Source organism: Gadus morhua, chromosome 2 (genome assembly GCF_902167405.1).
Source record: "Gadus morhua chromosome 2, gadMor3.0, whole genome shotgun sequence".
NCBI lineage: Eukaryota > Metazoa > Chordata > Actinopteri > Gadiformes > Gadidae > Gadus > Gadus morhua.
The window spans coordinates 13,124,381-13,145,090 of NC_044049.1; the positions used below are offsets into that span (position 1 = coordinate 13,124,381).

A 20,710-nucleotide genomic window follows, 5' to 3' on the forward strand; every position below is an offset into this window, starting at 1 on the left:
ACCCCGCCGGAGCTGCCGCCGAAGGGAAGTCGGGAGGAGGAGACATGGAGTAGAAAGGGATTGTACTCCCGGTAGTTGAGCTGCCGGACTGCCGCCGAGCTACCCCAGCCGGGCTGCTCGTCCGCCGGAGCTGCAAGTCCGCTAGCACCTACCTAGCTTCGGCGCCAGTTCAGCTCCCGGAGTACACCGCCCGAGCTGCCGGACAGCGGCCGGGCGGCTTCGACGGCGGCCGGCAGCTCCGGCGCGGGGAGCTCATTAAGGAGGCAGTCCGGCAGCTCAGCTCCCGGAGTACAATCCTTTTCTCCTCCATGTCGCGGTTCATGGACTTCAGAAAGTCAAGGCCAAAGTTCCTTCCCCCAAATTCTTCTCAATGGCCGAAATATCCCCCACTACAAGTCTTTACTTGTGGAAGTACCAGAGACGTCAGACACAGTCTTTATTATTCATAATATCATCCGAGGCGCACATAGCTTTTGGCCGTGATATTAGATAGATTATATAAATACCCGTATATAATATTATTATTATGTTATATTATATAATATAGATATAGAGCTCCAGGAGTCAGCAAACTGCAACAATCCCTACTCCTCCATACTGTGGTTAAGTCTGACAGCTCATTGGTCAATGGGCAGCAGATCATTTGCATCAATGCTACAGACACCAGATACAGCGCATTCTGAAGGGACTGAAACAGAGGGGTATAGCGGTAGACAATATTTTTTTTCCTAAAAGCTATTTCCAGCAAACAGCTTAAAAAACATGTTTTCTGGAACTCAAATACTATGTTTACTTGTTGGGAAAACACCATAATATGTCACCTTTAAATGTTGGCATTGCTTTTCATGTTGTTATCCTGGAGTCATTTGTGAACGCTTAAAGATAGGTAATTCTAGGTAACTCTAGTAATTATAATACAACCATGACTTTAAATAAATAATTTGCAGGTAACTAGTGCTCTGAATGGGACCTAAAGGAGGAATAGTTTTGATTGAGTAACGTTTAGGTCAGATCTGAGCGCTGGGCACAGCAGCTGGACAGACAGACAGACCACAAACAGCACACTCTTAGTTGACTTTTTCGCTCCACCTCTTCATGCTCCTTGTCCATACACGTCGACAGATAGAAGAAACAGACAGACGACTTTACATAAAATATATAACGAACATGAAAATATTCTGCCCATATAAGTGTGTTACACATTATAAAATATATATATATATTTGTATTTTCAATTTATCTTATATTGCGTTCCCAAGATTGCGTTCAGCTCTTCTTTTACACCAAACACATAATGAAATCTCTCTCTTTTATACATATATCCCACCATGTTCTCTCTCTCTCTCTCTCTCTCTCTCTCTCTCTCTCTCTCTCTCTCTCTCTCTCTCTCTCTCTCTCTCTCTCTCTCTCTCTCTCTCTCTCTCTCTCTCTCTCTCTCTCTCTCTCTCTCTCTCTCTCTCTCTCTCTCTCTCTCTCTCTCTCTCTCTCTCTCTCTCTCTCTCTCTCTCTCTCTCTCTCTCTCTCTCTCTCTCTCTCTCTCTCTCTCTCTCTCTCTCTCTCTCTCTCTCTCTCTCTCTCTCTCTCTCTCTGCACTAGGGGTGGAAGTGGCACAGCCCAGCCTGTTACTGGGTGGGCGAGGATTATCTCTCCTTCCAAGAAGCCAAGAAAGCCTGTGAGGACAGCGGGGCTGCGTTAGTCACCATCACCAACAGGTGGGCTCCATAGACACAAACCTCCCCCGGGTAGTGAACCAACACACACATCTAAGCCTCATGAGTAGTCTAACTTGAGAGTATCATCTGATGTGGCCCAGCACTCGTAAATTGTAAAATAATATATATATTTTATCGTTTCAAGTTAACACTGTGTAGTCTTGCTAGTTTTGAAATAAACATTTTGAAATACCTTCTGAAAGCTGCATATACATGATTTTATCTACGGTAGAATATCTCGAAGCAGTAAAGAAGGCATCACTCTGCCTCAATGCTTTTGGTTTCCGGTCCAGTTTCTGTGACGTATGTTACAGCATAGTAGGACTGCTTGGTCCCAGACTACCTAATGGGTAATGGCTTCCCAAATTAAACCAACTGTGGTTCGAGGACTAATGTTGACAACCTACCTATTGAGTAAGGTGCCTGCTCCTTAATGACCTGTTTCAAAACTCCCTGCGAGCTAGATAAAAAGCATCTACTAAATGAAGGCAAAAGCGCACAATAAGAGTAAGAATATGTCCGTCCCAATTTTTGTGTTTGTTATGCTTTGTAATGGTACTAGGTTTGAACAGGCCTTCGCCAACAGTCTGGTGTTCGGTCGTTCTGGAGACTTTTTCTGGATCGGGCTCCACAGCCAGGGCCATCCTGCGGTCTTCCACTGGCTCGGGGGAGACAAAGTGTCCTACACCAACTGGAACAGAGACCAGCCAGGTAAGGCTGCAAGATGATGAAAAGAAATATAAGTGTGATTATGTTGCCCGATATGTGGTTGTGATTATTTTTTTGACTTGATTTTATTAATATTCTGTCACGCTTACTGGATATAAAAAAAAGTATTGCAATGAAACCTCAGTCTGAACAATCATATTTGAATCCATGCGAATCCTGTCATACAATATCATTAAAACTTTACATGATTGTCAAGCCTATTTGTAGGCTACTCTCATACTGTGAAAGCTGTGTGTCATCAGAAACTTTTAGATGCATTGAAGCATTGCCGTAACTCAAATCATTACATGTCTTGAGCAGTGGCATCACTCGGACCGATTACGGATCCGAAAGACAATGAGGCTCACTCAGCAGTCCAATGACATTGTAGTATTGCTATTGCATTATTAAAATTAACGCATTGGTTTTAGGAATGGATCGCTTTATAAATTAAAATAAAACATTACAAATATAGAGTAGAGAGTAGCCCATTTAAATACAAATTAAATCAAAAGTGTTCTGGGAAATCAAATGGACTAATTCCTTTTATGATGTTGTTATGATGTTATGATGATACATGATTTAATGCTTTGTCGGGGCCTAATGATGTGTCAGTCGACGACGGTGCTTCATATCTACCTTATTCTTTACACGTGCGTCCCGCAGTGAGCGGCGGCTGTGTTTCCATGGCGATGGGCCACGCCACAGGCCTATGGGAGGTGAGCGACTGTGCGGCGTCTCGCGCAAAGTTCCTCTGCCGCCAGAACCAAGACGCCTCCATGGGTCCCGAGCCCCCTGTGCCGGCCCGGCCCCCCTCCCCCGCGCCCCCCGCCCCCACGCCCAGCCTCACCGGCGCCTGCCCCAGCGGCTGGAAGAGCAACAGCAACCTGCGCCACTGCTACAAGGTGACACTCCTCGCTGTTATCTCACTGACACAGGAGGAGCGGTTGGGGCGTGGGGGTGTAGGCCAAACCCCTGCTGAAATATAGAAGGAACAATGTTATTTATTGTTGTGTTTGTTAGTATTATCATTAGGGTTCCTATGAAAAACGTAGGAACCCTATTGTATTTGTTATAATGGTGGAAAAGCTAAAAGCATTCACAGCTATGAAATTCTACATATTTATTGGTGTGAATGCTGAGCATTCACAGCTATAAAATGCTATTTCATAGCATTACATTATTCCCAACTTTATTCCATTCCCAACTCCTTCAACATTCTTCAACGTAGAAACATCATTCAAACATCAAAACGTTCAGCTCCGTTAGGACCATTATTCTTTTATTTTCTGTATTTATATCGTTCATACTTTCAGAGATATTCAAGGTTGTTCGTTCACCCAAAATTTCCCCATTCACTCCCAGAGAAAAATTCAGAAAAATTCAGCATTGGGCTACGTTTTGACATGACTTCAACTCATTCATACTTCATCCTACAGACCTCATTCTACCTTCAAAATGTTCAGCAGATTTCTTAGAGTCATTGTACTATTCAACTTTAAAATCACATTCAGTGTTTTCGGGAGGCATGTCAAATTCATTATTTCAGGATTTATTATGGGAGTGGATGGGACGGAATGCTGTGGTCACAGTGAAGAATTGGTGAAAAGATAAACCAAAACACTGTTCAGCTCCCTCCCACTCCCACAAAGCATCTCTGCATCAGCATTCAAACCGCAATACCTTCAGGAATTGCATTTCTGGTTAACTAAGTATCTAGCTAACTCGTAAAATGAGTAAGGCCTGGAAGTTCAACATTTAAACAGGATGTCATTATCACTCGGAAAGTGCACATGCACCATTCGTCATGATGAACAACTTTCATTTCGCAACCCATATGGTCAGACCTTTTAGAATTAATGCAACGACTACAACTTGACCAAACACCCACACATAAACTGCTTAGGTGCCAAAGGTGGTGATGTATTATATCTGGGAAAAAAAAAAGACAACATTTGTTTGAAGTTGCCTTTGTATCGACCAAATGTATTGATTGCTGTTGTTGTTTATGTTGAAGCAGAGTAAACCAGTGTGTAGTGGTCTGTGCTTACCAGAGGCCAAAGTGAGACTGTATATTCTTTGTTCTGTGTAGTATGCCTACTCATATTTGATCTTCAAACTGTTGATCTAGGAGCTGTTAAATGGTCGGCCTATTTGGAAAGTAGAGAAATATTTAACCAAATCATAGCATTTCTAATGGGGGAAATATATTTTTCTATCCTAATAAAATGATGTAACATTGTATATTGCACATCGCTCCACAAACCCAAAACACTGTGTCCAGGTGTTCCCCCGGTCCCAGCTGGAGGAGAAGCTGAGCTGGCTACAGGCCCACTTGTTCTGCCAGAAACACGGGGCCAACCTGCTCAGCCTCAGCAGCCAGGAAGAAGATCACTACATCCTGAAGCTCCTCCATGACGACTATGGGTGCGACTACTTGTGATCAGTATTTTGCTGTTCATTTTGTTAATGATACTGCCGTACATTCAATGTTTATGTAAACCAAACTGGGGAAGGCCACATTAATTTAGTTTTTGCGTAAAAACAAGTGGTAGGATGTATCAATAATGTATTTTCCCCAAAGGAATAATGGCGCCCAATGATGTATTTGCTCTTATTTCTCGTGTAAGGCTGTATTACTTAGCAATGACACATGCCTGCACTAGTGTTTAACTTACTTAGTATTTTTTTCCAATTACATCGCTCTATTGGCAACTTTAATTCATAGCACATTGATTGACAGCTTGCTTTGGTTTCTGAAGGCCCTCACTTAACACAGCTGTAGCAAAGCTCTACCCTAGCCACCACAACGAAAACCAGAAAAAAACCATCTGAAATACGTTGGACATGGCCTTCAAGGATATAAAGAACAATGGCTTTCGAGAAAGTCCAGCAGGAAGAGACAATGTGAATCCGCTACTGATTCATTGATAACAAGAGGCCATGGCATATTAACGGATATGGGTGTGCTCAACAGGGATTCTGAGGATCACGAGCAGCTCTGGTTCTGGATGGGTCTGAACCGCAGGAACCCGATAGACAACGGCAGCTGGAAGTGGAGTGACGGACTGGCTGTGAGTTCCGATGGCATTTCATTCTAACTACCCCTGACATGAAGAGTCTATGCATTTACCTTCAGGGCTAAAAGATAAGAGTGAAGCAAAATAGACCCGTACACAGAAAAGGAGCACAGACGGATTAAATAAGAATAATAGATGATACATGCCCGACACAAGTCCCAACAGAGAGAGAGAAATCCTTGATATTAACAAGACATGTGAGTGACTTACATGCAAAGTGTCTTCTACAGAGGATGAAAATATTCAGAAAAGAACATTGATAATTTACATAATATTAAATGGCCCAACTCTCAACAGGTATAAAATAAAACATATTACATTCATACACAAATTAGTAACATATTGAATAAGAGGTGCAAATACTAGATGAAATGTCGACACACAAGTACTGAAGTTACTTTTTGCCTGGTACAAAAAGCCGGCGCAAAGATGGCTGCTAGTGTAATTACATGCACCAGCCGACATAAGGAAACAACATAACTTGAATGTCTTTGTTCCTCGCAGTATACCTACCAGAACTTTGGCCGCTACTACTACAACATCCGGCAGTGTGCCGCGACAGACCTGGGCAGCAAGACTTGGGTGCCCATGCACTGTGAAAATGAGCTGCACTGGATCTGCAAGATCCCCAGAGGTAACCTAGCAAGCTACCATGCTTATTCTGATATTGATTCTAATGCAATGCTAATACTCACTCTAATGGTATGGTACCCATGTCAACAATAGCAATGTGTTTTTTTTGTGTTTTTCCCAGTTCCTACATCGTGTATTTCATGAATACATGCCTATTCATTTTTATTTGTTTAATCAAATGTTGTTTTCAGGTACTGTTGCTAAGGATCCAGAAGATGATATAGGTCAGTACCCTTTTCAACTCACAAGTTAAGTTGACCAATAACATATTATTAAGCAATTTTATCTGAACCGACTTACAGGCCTCTCCCCCATTGATACCTACAGGTTAGGCTGCAGTCATCAGAAATCAATCTCTGTAACTTGTACCCGGGAGTCGAACACCTTAGGCATAACACTCTCCTAATGCCCCTGCCCGGTAACTGTGTTCATGTTTCACGGTCCATGCCAGGCGCCAGTGCTCCAGAGTGGATGGGCTTCCAGGAGGCAGAGTACAAGTTTTTTGACCACCGCGCCACCTGGCCCCAGGCCCAGAGGATCTGCTCCTGGTTCCAGGCCTCGTTGGCCTCTGTGCACTCGGAAAAAGAGGGCGTCTTCCTGTCAACTGTTTTAAACAAGGTAGCATTCGGCCAACACCAAAGTTTGGAATCAAATTGGTCCATGGGCGTGTCACATGTGCTCATCTTTCTTTTGACAGAAATTAGATCGCCGTTATATTCCCTCAGTTTGCTTTCTTTACTCGTGGCGATCCAGTACTCGTTTCCCCTTTCTTTGTGAAATACTTGACTGTCACATCAGCAGTCACTCTGCCCGGTGAGCTGTGGTTAGAGACCAATCCTAGTGCAAGGTCCGACTGAACCATTTTAAGCATTTCCTGAGGGGTGGGAGGGGCGACAGAGAGCCTCCACACAAATTATACAAAAAAATTGACTCTCTGGACCGATTTAATGAGCCAATTTTTATCAAAACATTTAAGACCATTATAACTTTGCAATAAAGGAAGTCGTAGAAATCAAAACTTTTCATTCTAGGCTTTCGGTTGTACTTCCGCATTTGGGCCAAAAACGACCAAAAGTTTTGCTGACAAATATGTACTCTGCAGTGTAGCAACAGTTTACCCCGGCTAGCCATTATGTCATCATAGATTTCAGACTGCCATGCTTAGCCAGCCGAAACAGAAGAAAATAAAGACAACATAATAAAAAAAAATATATATATATATTAGAGCTGTCAGTTAAACGCGTTATTAACGGCGTTAACGCAAACCAAATTTAACGGCGTTAAAAATTTAATCGCGCGATTGACGCAATTACTTTATAAAAAATAAAAAATAAACTTTTTTTTTTTTTTTTCTTTGGCTCAAAACAAAGAAGCAGTAGCCTGACTGCTATGTTCAAATGACATTTGTTCAAAGCAGTCGTTTAATTGCACTATAGGCTCTTTTTTTGTATCGTCCTGTTTTGATCAGTGTATATGCCAATGTTGTTATCAATAAAAAATCATTTGCACAAGGCAAGCCGATGCACTTCACCATGTTGATAAGAGAATTAAAATGAGAAGAATTATGGGACAAAAAAATCAAGGGATATTTAGCATAGAAAAAGAATTTGTGATTAATCGCGATTAATTAGAGTTAACTATGACATTAATGCGATTAATCACGATTAAATATTTTAATCGCTTGACAGCTCTAATATATATATATATATATATATACATTTTGAAATTAAATTCATTGAAAAGTGTTCCTTGGTTCTCCCTCGACAGGAGGCTAGGCATAGAATGCTAAATGTTTTTGTTTCAACCCTCAGACAAAGGTAGAGAGCAACAACTGGTGGTTGGGACTCCACTCGTATGAAAACGACGGCCGCCTGCACTGGTCAGACCACTCTGTCCTCAACTACGTTTCCTGGGCGCCAGGCAGGCCGCAGCCACTCAGCCGAGACCACAAGTGTGTGCACATGTCGCTCGACAAAGGTACGGAGACACGTTACTTCCTGTGCCCTCCGTCCTTTTGACTGTTCATCAAACCTATATGGAGGCGAGCAGTAGCAATCAGTGGTCAGGTAGGAGGAAAGTGACAGGACGGAAATGAGACAGCTGAGCTGATTCAGGGTCATTAATGTCCATCCAAAAATCGCTCTTCATAGTGCTTCCTCTGCAGATTTAGTAAGCAAATGCGCATGGAATCCCTGTTGGAACTCTGACACGGTGGCCATTTTGTCTGGCACTTCGTCTGGCCACTGTTTACCACCATTTCGGTGGCCATTTTGACAGTCAGGCTGGATCTTTTATATAATTTGTATAAATAGACTGTAACTGTCATGAACAACACCATAAATGACATTATCTTATTATATAACTGATTCACTGTGTTTTTTCCTACAGCCGGGTGGTTGGATCAGAAGTGCCACTCAGATCTGCCGTACGTCTGTAAGAGGGTTAACGTTACTGGAACCCTCCCGCCGACCCCGGCGTCACCTCTCCCCCCTTCAGGATGTCCAGAGGGCTGGTCCTCATACCAACACAAGGTGGGCCCAAAGCACAACGGCTGCCTCAACAGAAGATAGATGTAAACACTTTATGAGAGAACACAAGAGAGAGATAAGATTTTATTTCAGTTGTAAGAAACCTTGGCTACGCCTCAGCGGAATCGAAACCCCCTTCGTACATTATTTTCCAATAACAGGACACATCGGAATGGTTTATCCCATACAACTGTTATTTACTATAGATCACACAGACAGCAATATATTAATTGTTCCAAAGTTTACCCAGGGGTATTGTTTTCCCCTGGCTTAGCGGAGATGCTAAGCCATGCAGTACAGTACAAATAAGATCATAATGAGGTAATAGCTATGTTAACAAGTTGGACTCAGGCTTTAACTGTTATACTAATTCAGTTATTATACCGTTATACTGATTCAGTTCTTATACTGTAATAGTGATTCAGTTCTTTTACTAATATACTGTTCTGCTGATTCATTTCTTATACTGCTATACTGTCATACTGATTCAGTTCTTATACTGATGGCAAAGTGTTATGTTGGGTGGAAAATCCAAGTGCTTTAAATCCTGTCTGGGATCTAAAGCAGTTATACTAATAGTACATCTTATAGTTGTGGCATCCATTAGTCGCAGATCACAGTAAAATCAGATTTCAAAAGAGTTGACTTGTCATTCAGAATAATTATCTACCGATAAAAGAATTCATACATCCTTGACAAACGCAAAATAAGCATAGTATATCAGTCTTTCTCAAAATATTTCACTGACTTATCTTCTAACTGTGACCATTCCCCCTCAAAAATCATGTTGAATATCTCCTTCTATAACTCACAGTGTCTTTCATATATGACCTCATGTTGTCTCCTCAGTGTTTCAAAGTGTTTGGCCAGGAGAAGTCATCCAAGGCTACCTGGTCTGCAGCAAAGCTCCTCTGTGAGACAAATTCTGCCATGTTGGCTGTCCTGCCAAACCATTTGGAACAAGGTAATTAGATACTCACGGCTGTAAGCAAAGCAATATCTTTCTCCGTCCAAGTTGTTTTCTGATGGTTATGTTTTCTGAAGGTATTTCTTCTCAGAATATACAAATGTTATACAAAAATACTGTTTTGTTATGTTTCGGTGAAATGGAACTATAAAAATGCAGTTTTTTCAAACTTCTCTGCCTGAGTTTCAAAGATCTAATTTCAGAACGTCTCCCTTATTGTCCCGCTGTCTCCGGGACATAATACTAGACTATCTCTCTCACTTGTGCCAACCAGTGGCGAGAATGCTGATTGACTGTCAAACTTGGTAAACACGCGCACTACAGAATCCCTAAATATTTCTACAGGAAAGTGTCCTGATACAACCGTCGAAGTTTTAATGTTATATATATATATATATATATATATATATATATCTATATATATATATATACTTTAAAAGAAAAACATCTAAATCTGGTTTGCCCCGTCTCATCTGGTCTCGTATCTTTTGTGTGAACCTGAGCTCTAAAGGCTGTCTTCCTCCATAGCGTTTGTCACGACTCTGCTGTACAACGTCAGCGTGGATCTGTGGGTGGGACTGACGTCGGACTCAAAAGGCCACTTCAAGTGGGCCCAGCCAGGCATGCTCAGCTACACCAACTGGGGCCCCGGAGAGCCCCTGGACAACAGCGGGCCCCTCCATAACAAGACACCGGTACCACTAAAGCTAAAGCCTCTCTCACCTTCTCTCTCTCTCTTTCTCTCTTTCTATCGCTCTCTCGCTCTCTCTCTCTCTAACTCAACACTTAAATGTGATGTGTGTGTGTGTGAGGTAATGTGATGTGTTTGTATGCAATGTGAAATGTGCTGTGATGTGTGATAGAATGTGATATGGGATGTGAGATGTGTGTGTCTGATGTAATTTATTGTAGAGTGATGTTTGCTCGGATGTAGTGTATAGTGTGATGTAGAATGATGTGATATAATGTGATGTGTGACGGAGAGTGATGTGGGATGTGTACGATGTGGGATGTATGATGCATGTGAAATGTGTGTGTTTGGCAGGGGAACTGTGTTGTGATGATCCATGGGAACCCAGAAAAGAACACAGGCATGTGGGCTTCCAGGCCCTGTGAGATGAGGAAGCATGCCTTTCTCTGCCAGAGGAAACAAGGTGCCTCATTCAACACATCCACAACCACACAGGATATAATACATTGACTATTCAGTCTTCACTCTTGGATATGTCTTATTACTGAGCCGATCGAGGCTATGCATCTCTGTGGACGTTTGTGGTTTAATGGCCATAACCTTTCACCTAGGAGTCACCCCCTAAAACCCCTAAATGCTAGACGACGCAACACAAACACATCTCTGTTCCTCTCTCTCTCTACCGGGATCGCCGCCGTCTTCCTCAGACCCCGACCTCCCCCAAGCCCCCGCCCTCATCCCCCCTTCCTTCTCGGGGCCCTTGAAGCTGGGCCGGTCTACCTACCGGGTGGTCCAGAAGCGCCTGGACTGGATGGGGGCTCTGCACGTGTGCGGATCTCTGAACGGGACCCTAGCCAGTGTGCGGGACCCCTACCAGCAGGCCTACCTCACCCTGCTAATGAGCAGCCTGCACCGGTCCGCCTGGATCGCCCTCTACAACAACGGGGTAAGGGAGGCATCTCTCAGGGCGGCCAGTGGCCGTTTGTGGTGGTCCCTAGTAGCAATGAAGGCCCTGTGAGTCGGTTTTGGTCAAAAAAAAAGCCCTGCCGTCCCTGTTTCACAAGGTTCTTGTGTGGTGGAGGAGGTGGGCGGGGAGGAACGACAGGATTTTGGCTCTTACTCATGAATATTCATGACATGCGAATGCCTCGCCTCTGATTGGCTAACAGCACTGTCCGTCGCCGTAATGAAACCAATTAAGAGAGAGAGAAGGAGAGATGGAGAAGGAGAGAGGTACACAGAGAGAGGGAGAAGGAGAGAGAGACACAGAGAGATCTCTTGGCCAAGAAAGAAGAGTTGAGGAAGTAATGGTCGGGCACTCCCGTGACCCCCGGCCGCCACGACTCCTGTAGTGCCCGGGCCGCGGTGCCCTGCGGCCCGGGCAGGGAACGACAGGCATTTTCACGTTCAGCATGCATATGCAACTCCGGGTGACCTATCGTATTTCAAAAGGAATACGATTAAACGGTTTGTCAGGGAGTGACACATACAAATCAGATTTAAGATTAATAATTTAAAGTCCGGGAGGCAAGATGGCTGCCTATTGCAGGTGGCAGTGAACATAAACTCTACCAAACCTTTTCTTGGTGGGAAGACAGGCTAAAACATCCGGTTCGGAAACAACCGTTTTTGAAAAAGTGTCATAAATGTTTAAAATCATCCCTGTGTAGAAAAATACACTTCGTAAACCCACTTCTTAAAGAGGAGGGCGTATATATTTAAATATACATACCTAATGATTGGTTCTGAGTACCTTTGAGCTGGTTCCCTCATTATTGTTTTCAGGGTTGGAAGAAGCTTTTGTAATATGTTTAATAGTTTGTTTATTTCCAATCAGGGACAGAGAGTCTTCACCTGGCTAGGTGAGGAGGACGTGGTGTATTCCAACTGGCAAGTAGGGGAGCCCAAACAGATGGCCGGATGTGGTCACATGACCAGCACCGGCCAGTGGGTGATGAGTCCTTGTGATGATAAACTCGAGGCAGCTATTTGTGAGATTAGTGGTAAGGATAGTGTGTGTGTGTTTGTGTGTGTGTGTGTGTGTGTGCGTGTGTCCATTGTTCCATTGTGAATAACTGTTTCCATTGCCACACATGCACAGTGCCTTTTTGCTGTCTCTGAATATCTATCTTTTGATATTGATATTTTACTGTCAATGCAATGAGAATAAAGTGTAGTCTAATCTGACAGAGTGAATACATTACATGCTAAACCTTGTTATGCTTGTTCCTTCTCATACCAGAGGAGCCAACGGTGCACCAGTGGGCGTACCCGGGCCAGTGCCCGACCTCACTGTCTCATGGGGCTTGGGTCCCCTTCAGGAACCACTGCTACGCCTTCAACCTGCAGAGGCTCCGGCTGCAGAAGGACGCTCTGTCCTCTTGTAAGAAAGGTAAGCCCACTACATTTGGAGGAAAGGTTATACGCCTTTGAATACAATCTGGATCTGGATATCAACATATATTTCAAGTTGGTTGTTGTTGCCTCTATCTTAATCAATGATAAGATAGAAAAAATATGAAATTGCAGTCTTGCTCAGGGTTTGCAACTAAAGGGCTATGTACCAGTTTTGCTCCAGGTTCACAACATGAGATTCGAAGATTCTGATTTAACATATTCGGTAAACCTGGTAATCCAGCTTCTTGCTTCTGAACAACTATGACTGTTTTTAAGAACATGCGGGAAACAGCAGCTTTTGGCGCTGGGTGGAAACACAAAGCTGCATGCATGGTTATGGCAAGTTATTCCAACCAGATATTTTCCACCCAGCAGCTACATTGCTTTGTAATCTCCTCCCTGCTGCCAATGTTGAGTTTAGGGTTGATAATGACTGCGTGAGAAGAACCATGACAGCCCATTGGGAGCATGAATATTACTGTTGGACTCACACTGTGACTCGTTTGATCCAGCTTAACCCTGGTTGTGGAACCATGCATCGATTGTATGTATTGAGCTTGCTTTGAAATGCACTGCACTCTTTGATTGCTATGTAAAAAACAATCAATGTTTTATGTTTAAAGATCCCATGCCATTCTATTTTATGCTGCTTTAATATAGGTATTAGTGGGCCACAAACACAGTATTCAAAGACGTCCCCGAAATTCAGCCGTGGTGCAGAGTAACAGTCACTCCGAAACAGTCGCACATTGAGCTTCCCCCAAACGCGCTGTTTCGGTGGGCGTGTCAAGGCAGGTCAAGGAGGGGGGTGAGGGTCTGGCCCTGAGCAGCTTGTAGCCACTACCATGCGCTCTGTATACGGTGGGCGTGTCAAGGCAGGTCAAGGAGAGGGGTGGGGGTGTGGCCCTGAGCAGCTTGTAGCCACTGACAGTACCATGCGCTCTGTTTACGGTGGATGTATCGCAATGGCTCTTAGAAACCCATATTATACATAGATATCTATATCATATAATATATAATATATATTATCACGGCCAAAAGCTGTGTGAGCCTCCAGACGGTTATTATGAATCTCAAACGACCGCGTCTACTTCAGATTGATGTGGAAGTGGAAGAACCAGAGACGTCGGAGAACCCGACGAAGTCCTTTGTGATTCATTATATCGTCTGGATGCGCACACAGCTTTTGGCCGTGATAATATGTATTATTTGATATAGATATCTACGATGGCTCATTGCATTCACTCAATAATAAAAATTTCACCAGGTTATCTCATAATTATGAGATAATTGTCTCATAATTATGAGATAATTATCTCGTAATTATGAGATACTATCTCATAATTATGAGATAATTATCTCATAATTATGAGATAACTGGTGTTCTGACCATCAGTAGTGTTGCCAGATTGGGCGGTTTCCCACCCAATTGAGCTGCTTAGGATGGCCGTCTGCGGGTAAAAATGGGTAAAAAGGGTATTTGGGTGGGTTTTTCTGCAGATTTCTGGCCATAGAAAGCAATAGAATTTAGTTAAAATTGGGCGGGATTGGGTGCTTCCAGGTGGATTTTGAGCATTTTTGGGCTGGATATCATCAGTCTCACCTGGCAACCGTGCAGTTGCACTAGTCCCAGGCTTGCTGAGGGTTGCTTTCGTGATATAGATGTACGTGCGTATGTCACGCAGCTAAAATGTTGCTTGACCATTTTGTGTCAAAAATTGTCCTACGTACGCAGCTACGCGCCTGTGGCTGCGCTGGATTTAGGAGTCCCAGGAAGGAAACCCAAACGCCGCCGTGTTTGGGTGCATGATAGAGCTTGGATCGGGTTAGATTAAATAATCTCGGATATAAATAACAATAATCGGGTTAAATAACTTCACATGGTGTGTCTGGTGTGTTTCCAGCATTCGTAGTGTTGATCAGCAGAGAAATAGTCCGCCAAGACGTTGAGGTTGCTTAGCAACCAGAGACTCTGTCCATGCAAGTGAACGGAGCGTTCACTCTTCGTCATAACTATCAAACCAAACATCCTTCACATTCACCGAGCGAACATTATGAAAGTAAAATGCACATTTCTCGCTAAAAATGTTTCCATAAACGCATTTAATGGCGTAACTATGTTACTATTTCCAACCAGAATAAAGAAACATGTCGGCCGTATGGTTCTGTGCAAGCGTCACTACTCTCTACTATCTCATAATTACGAGATAGTATTCCATAATTACGAGATAATTATCTCATAATTACGAGATAGTATCTCATAATTACGAGATACTATCTCATAATTATGAGATAATTATCTCATAATTATGAGATAACCTGGTGAAATTTTTATTATTGAGTGAATGCAATGAGCCATCGTAGATATCTATGTATTATATGATATTATTTAGATATAGAGCAGAGCTCCAGGACTGTAACGCAAGTGTTGTACACTTCCTTGTTATTTGGATAACCGTTCTGCTGTTGTTGGTGTGATGGCGCATAACACGTAGGACTCTCGTCTCTGGTATTTCTACAACGAGACTCGTAGTGGTTGAGAATTAATCTCAGCCATGGTTGAGAATTAATTGGGGGAAAGGAACTTTGGCTTTGACTCCCTGAAGTAGGCTACATGAACCACGACATGGAGGAGAAAGGAATTGTTGGCCGCGAATGTATCCCGCTTGAGCCCTGCTTCCCGCCGCCTCGGCAGCGGTCAGCGCTAATCACCGCATCCTGAAGCCGAGGCGGTGGTTCATCGGCAGCGAGGCTCCGGGGGGAGACGACCGCGGTCAACAATCCCTTTCTCCTCCATGTTGTGGTTCATGACTTCAGTGAGTCAAAGCCAAAGTTCTTTTCCCCCAATTAATTCTCAGCCATGGCTGAGATAACCCCCACTACGGGACTAGTTGTAGAAATACCATAGATGAGAGTCCGACGTGTTATGCGCCATCACACCAACAGCAGAACGGTTATCCAAATAACAAGGAAGTGTACAACACTTGCGTTACAGTCCTGGAGCTCTATATCTAAATAATATCATATAATACATAGATATCTATATCAAATAATACATATTATCACGGCCAAAAGCTGTGTGCACGTCCAGAAGGACGTCGGGTTCTCCGACTTCTCTGGTTCTTCCACTTCCACATCAATCTGTAGTAGACAGAACCCTGCGCTGCCTGCTGCCTGCTGCCGGCGCGAGGCACCACCGCCCGGCTGCCCGCTGCCGGGCGGTGGTGCTTCGCGGCGGTGGTGCCTCGCGGCAACCTGCGGCAGGCAGCATGTCGCAGTTCATGTAGTTCGATGTCGTTCTGCCATTGCATTCAAAATTCTGTAACTAGCCTGTTACTACGAACTGTTACACAGCTCACAAACTTATTCAGACCTATGTTATTTAACAAACAATAGGAAAAATGTGATTTTAATGGCATGGGCTCTTTAAATTATTTTATTTGTTTCACCCGTGATTTCTCTGCATGCATTTGTCTATGCGTGTATGTGTGCATTATGTGTCTGATTAAATCTCTGCCTCTGTTTTTTCTTTCAAACTTCCAGTGGGAGCTGATCTGCTCTCAGTGCTGGATGAGATGGAAAACGGGTTTGTGTGGGAACATATTCAGCAGTATTCCGAACAAGCTAATGGAGCTTGGTTGGGCATCACTCTCAAAGGTATAGCCATGTACATATGTATACATATGGACAATACCAACTGCTATTCATCTGTAAGAAGGAGATATTTCCATAGAATGTGCTTTCGCTGTTGGTGTTTTTATGGAAAACATCCAAGCCTATGTTTGGATCCTTAAATCCCTACAGAGAATGATAAGATAAACTACTGAAGTGAGAGTGATGAGTAAAATGCTCCAGTTTTGCGAGTTCTTTATGTTCAAACATTTCCATATTGTACATTTTCACTTGTACAATAGGTACAACACATCACTTTTACCGACTCGGATCTTGCATGCTTTTGTTACATTCTTGATGTGTTTCGTGTATGGTTTGTGTGTGATTTTTCAATGCACATTTTGTTGTCTTTGGATACACGTTTCTCAATGTTTTTTCTCCATGGGTCCCCACCTCTTCAGGCAGTGCCCTGGTGTGGGACGAGACCACAGACATGTCCTACACCAACTGGGAGGCCCACGACGTGCTAAGCATGCTGTCGGCAAACAGCTGCTTCTGGATTGAGAGCAACACAGGCATTTGGAAGCCCGGCTCCTGCAGAAACCGCACACAAGGAGTCATCTGCAAACGGCCACGCAGTGAGCACACACACACACACACACACACACACACACACACACACACACACACACACACACACACACACACACACACACACCTTGAATTAGTTCAGTTGTTATAATATCATGGACTCTGTTGAGCTGGATCCTGTGTTTTTGTTTACCCCTCAGGTATTGAGCCTTCAGCGGCAACTTGTAAGTATGACTATACTCCGCAATCTCTACTTCGGTCTGATGTGTTGAGTTGAGTTTAATGTTAAGGTACCAATAGCATTCATTCAACTATTAAAGTATCCGGTAACACTTTATTTGAAGGTATCTACATAAGAGATACATGTCAATTTAATAACTATGACATGACACCGTCATGAACTTGTCATTAATGGTATAAACATGTCATAAACGCTTAGGACTTCTGTCATTAAGTGTCATTCATTTTTTGTTGTGACAAGTTGACCTTGTCTGGGTTGTCTTGATTATGACAAGTTGACATTAATGAAATTGACATTACTAGAAATTGTCTTGGTCATGACCAGTTGACGTTAGATTTGTTTGGGATGAGTTTATAATGTCAACTGGCTGTTCACATTTATTAAGATCTGCATGAGGCAAAAGAAAAGTGTCACTGAGCATCTAGTACAACATACACGGGTCAGCATATCCCTCCTCAGCTAGGTTAGCCTAGCCCGCTCATATATAGAAATATATATTTAACTTTAACTTATTATAGTAAAGTAGGAGTCACAGCATTCATTTGAGGTTAGCATACATACTGCGATAGTCCATCCATTGTCAGTTCACCACTCGTACCTTCCTCCTCAACCCCGAACAGCCGAAGTGGACCACTTGCCCACCCTGATCGTCATCATGGCGGCGGGCCTGGTCCTGGTGCTGTTGATCGTGGGGGTCATCTACTTGTACCGGCGGCGCGTCCTCGGCTCCGGGGGCTCCTACGACGGGGCCCGCTACAGCCGCACCAGCTCCAGCCCCGCCGAGGAGGCGGAGAAGAACATTCTGGTGTCGGACATGGAGCTGAACGAGCAGCCAGAGTGAAACCCTGTCCCGGACCCGCAACGCCCTGCTCTGCTGCGCTGCTTGGAGAACAGCCCTCGCTCTGTGACACTGATTCCTGATAGAGATTATGTTGTTTAGGATTAAGCTGCTTGTTCTTTCTATTATACAGTACATAAGAAAGAGAGAGAGAGAGAGAGAGAGAGAGAGAGAGAGAGAGAGAGAGAGAGAGAGAGAGAGAGAGAGAGAGAGAGAGAGAGAGAGAGAGAGAGAGAGAGAGAGAGAGAGAGAGAGAGAGAGAGAGAGAGAGAGAGAGGGGTTTTATGATGTTGGAAAGCTGCGTAGAGCGCAGCAGATGTCAATATGATTTAAAAAAAGATAAGCCCTCAAAGCTATTCTTCCTGCGTGTAGAAGTGTGGTTTCTGTCATTATTGAGTTATATTTGCTTTTCTGTTAGTTTTTCAAAAGCAGTTTTAAAAACACACAAAAAAATGTGGGACTGCCAAACATTTGGCAAAGTTTGACAATCAGATATACTGTAAGGTATGAATAGGAAAACCATGTCCGTCTCACGTTTTCTCGAATAACGTTTGTAAAGTAATCTGTGAACAAGACCAAAGAAGGAACAAGGGACCAAGAATCAAACAAAAACATTCTCTTATGCCATTATCCAGACAATCTCTCCTGCAGCCGAATCATTTCCATCTTTGTCCCGACAGAATTTACCTGAAGTTCAGGTGTGCTAGTATTATTATTTGAGCTTTTATGCTGATTTCGTTGTTGTTCTTTTTTTCAGTTTAAGTTGAATTTCTTAGTATCTACAGCACCAACTGTATATACCGATGATGACGTTGCATGCATTGCTTTTGCCAAAGTATGTCACTCGCATATCCTGATTCTTACGTCTGCATGTCAGCCACAGCTTGGTGTGAAGCAGAAGAGACACCAGTCCAAATGTGAATGTGTAGAGGGGAAAAACGAACTGTTTACATTGGGGACGTCCAAGATAGCCGAATGCAGTGGCCAAACGAAGGTGTGTGTGTGTGTGTGTATGTGTGTGTGTCTGTGTTTTTGGGTCTTTGGGATTATTTTATGCACATAAATAAATAGGACTTTGATTACAGTTGCTGTTCTTAAGTGGACTACTGGCATAGTAGTACATAAATGGACCTTCAAACGTCAAATTGTCGGACTGACTTTTGCTTATAAGGCTTGGTTTGTATCTTTTGGCACTTTTTGACGGTTCACCTCGACTTTACTGGAATAACGGCATTTGCTGCCACTTTCTTGGTTTGGTTTGTCATATGTAGTCCCAGCAAGTTATTGTTCTGGCTTTAACAACACAGTTCTGTTTATTCAATAATGAAAAGAAAAAAAAGTATAGATCAATAAACCTTCCTTGTCATATTGTTTGCCTGGCTGCGCCGTAACCTTGCATTACCCTTAAAAAACGCATCTGCTATTGTAAATGAGTCTTATTTGGACATTTTCCCACTCGCATTTTGTTTACCTTTTACAAAAAAAATATTTTGTTGCTTCTAGGCGATATAGGGACCAGATGTCATCATGAAAAGGTAATTAGTGCATTTTCCCTCCCTCTCCAAACATTCCTTTGTGCTTGTCTTCAGCCTGTGTCATTTGTGTAATTTTGTGTACGACTGTACACCCGAATGCGTCGGGTCTGAGCTTCGTCTTGGTCTCACTAAACTGCTGTGGAAATACCAGAACCTTTTTATATCCTGTAAGTTGGACGAAGATGGGGGAGAGTAGGAGTAGCCTACATCTGTGTGTGTGTGTGGGGGGGGGGGGGGGGGTGGTGAGTGAGTGTGTGCTTTTGTACGTGCGTCTGTGTCTTCGCGCGCGCAAGCCCTCTCCAGCTGCGGAATGTTGAGTCGGCAAGAAGAGCTCAGTTGAATGTCTGGAACCAATCAGAGAAGAGGAGGGCTCAGGGCCACGAGGGGTTAAGAAGAAATGTAGAGGAGGGAGAGACGACAACTACAGGCCAAAAGGAGAAGAGAGCGAGAGAGGTGTAGTGACATTAGCAGCGGGGGATGGAGAAGGGACACGTCCTACACTCCGGCTGTCCCCTGCTGGTGGTTTGAGGAACAACCACACGTGAATCAGAAGAAAACGGTGATGTTACGCCACGTCCTTGGGATTGTTCTGCATTGAATGGAGACTGGGGTTTGTGTCGTCCCTGTGAAGTTTACCCAGAGCAACCTTTTTGACTTTGTTTTGTACGTCTTTAATTTTTTATTTTATTTTCACAAATAAAGTTTATGTTGACAATCAGGCATATACGATTCACGGGTTTATTTAGGGTTTAAAAAAGAAAACTATGCTGTAAACTATAGCCAAGGATAAATAACATTTGTTTACATATGGCTGTTTGTCGAGAGGGCCTAAACACAATTCTTTGTGGGGGAAATTACTAAATTGAACTAAATAGCCATCGTTTGATTGATTATGATTATTGGAAAAATAAATTGCAAAAAGAACAGTAGCATACTGAATGTAATAGCGTCCCCAGACCAACGTGCAATCTACGATGGAGCTTGTGCCGTGTTCCAATACCCGTACTTCCATGAGTATACTTAGAGGAAGTACACTATCTGCACTATCCGTACTCACTTGAGTACGGTCATTTTTCAGATGTGAGTGCTGTTCCAAATCGAGTACTCCGTGGTGCACTTACCGGAAATTACGATCACGACTGCCGCCGCGGCTCCTCCCCCGTAATAAACATCCCGC

At 43.4% G+C, this 20,710-nt stretch overlaps 1 protein-coding gene across 1 annotated transcript in view; it reads left to right on the forward strand.

The window, feature by feature from the left end:
• The window catches only part of mrc2 (mannose receptor, C-type 2), a 49,921-nt gene extending 29,670 nt beyond the window's left edge, over window positions 1-20,251 (forward strand). Inside the window, exons 10-29 of the mRNA XM_030339050.1 lie at window positions 1,597-1,712; window positions 2,275-2,423; window positions 3,087-3,325; window positions 4,705-4,847; window positions 5,398-5,494; window positions 6,005-6,134; window positions 6,325-6,357; window positions 6,585-6,751; window positions 7,945-8,110; window positions 8,522-8,664; window positions 9,511-9,625; window positions 10,157-10,323; window positions 10,674-10,782; window positions 11,027-11,265; window positions 12,157-12,322; window positions 12,562-12,711; window positions 16,260-16,373; window positions 16,790-16,966; window positions 17,120-17,143; window positions 17,781-20,251. Of these exons, the coding sequence (XP_030194910.1) occupies window positions 1,597-1,712; window positions 2,275-2,423; window positions 3,087-3,325; window positions 4,705-4,847; window positions 5,398-5,494; window positions 6,005-6,134; window positions 6,325-6,357; window positions 6,585-6,751; window positions 7,945-8,110; window positions 8,522-8,664; window positions 9,511-9,625; window positions 10,157-10,323; window positions 10,674-10,782; window positions 11,027-11,265; window positions 12,157-12,322; window positions 12,562-12,711; window positions 16,260-16,373; window positions 16,790-16,966; window positions 17,120-17,143; window positions 17,781-18,001 (2,865 nt within the window). The 3' untranslated portion in view covers window positions 18,002-20,251. The remainder of the gene's footprint in view (window positions 1-1,596; window positions 1,713-2,274; window positions 2,424-3,086; window positions 3,326-4,704; window positions 4,848-5,397; window positions 5,495-6,004; window positions 6,135-6,324; window positions 6,358-6,584; window positions 6,752-7,944; window positions 8,111-8,521; window positions 8,665-9,510; window positions 9,626-10,156; window positions 10,324-10,673; window positions 10,783-11,026; window positions 11,266-12,156; window positions 12,323-12,561; window positions 12,712-16,259; window positions 16,374-16,789; window positions 16,967-17,119; window positions 17,144-17,780) is intronic.
• Window positions 20,252-20,710: the final 459 nt, after the last annotated feature.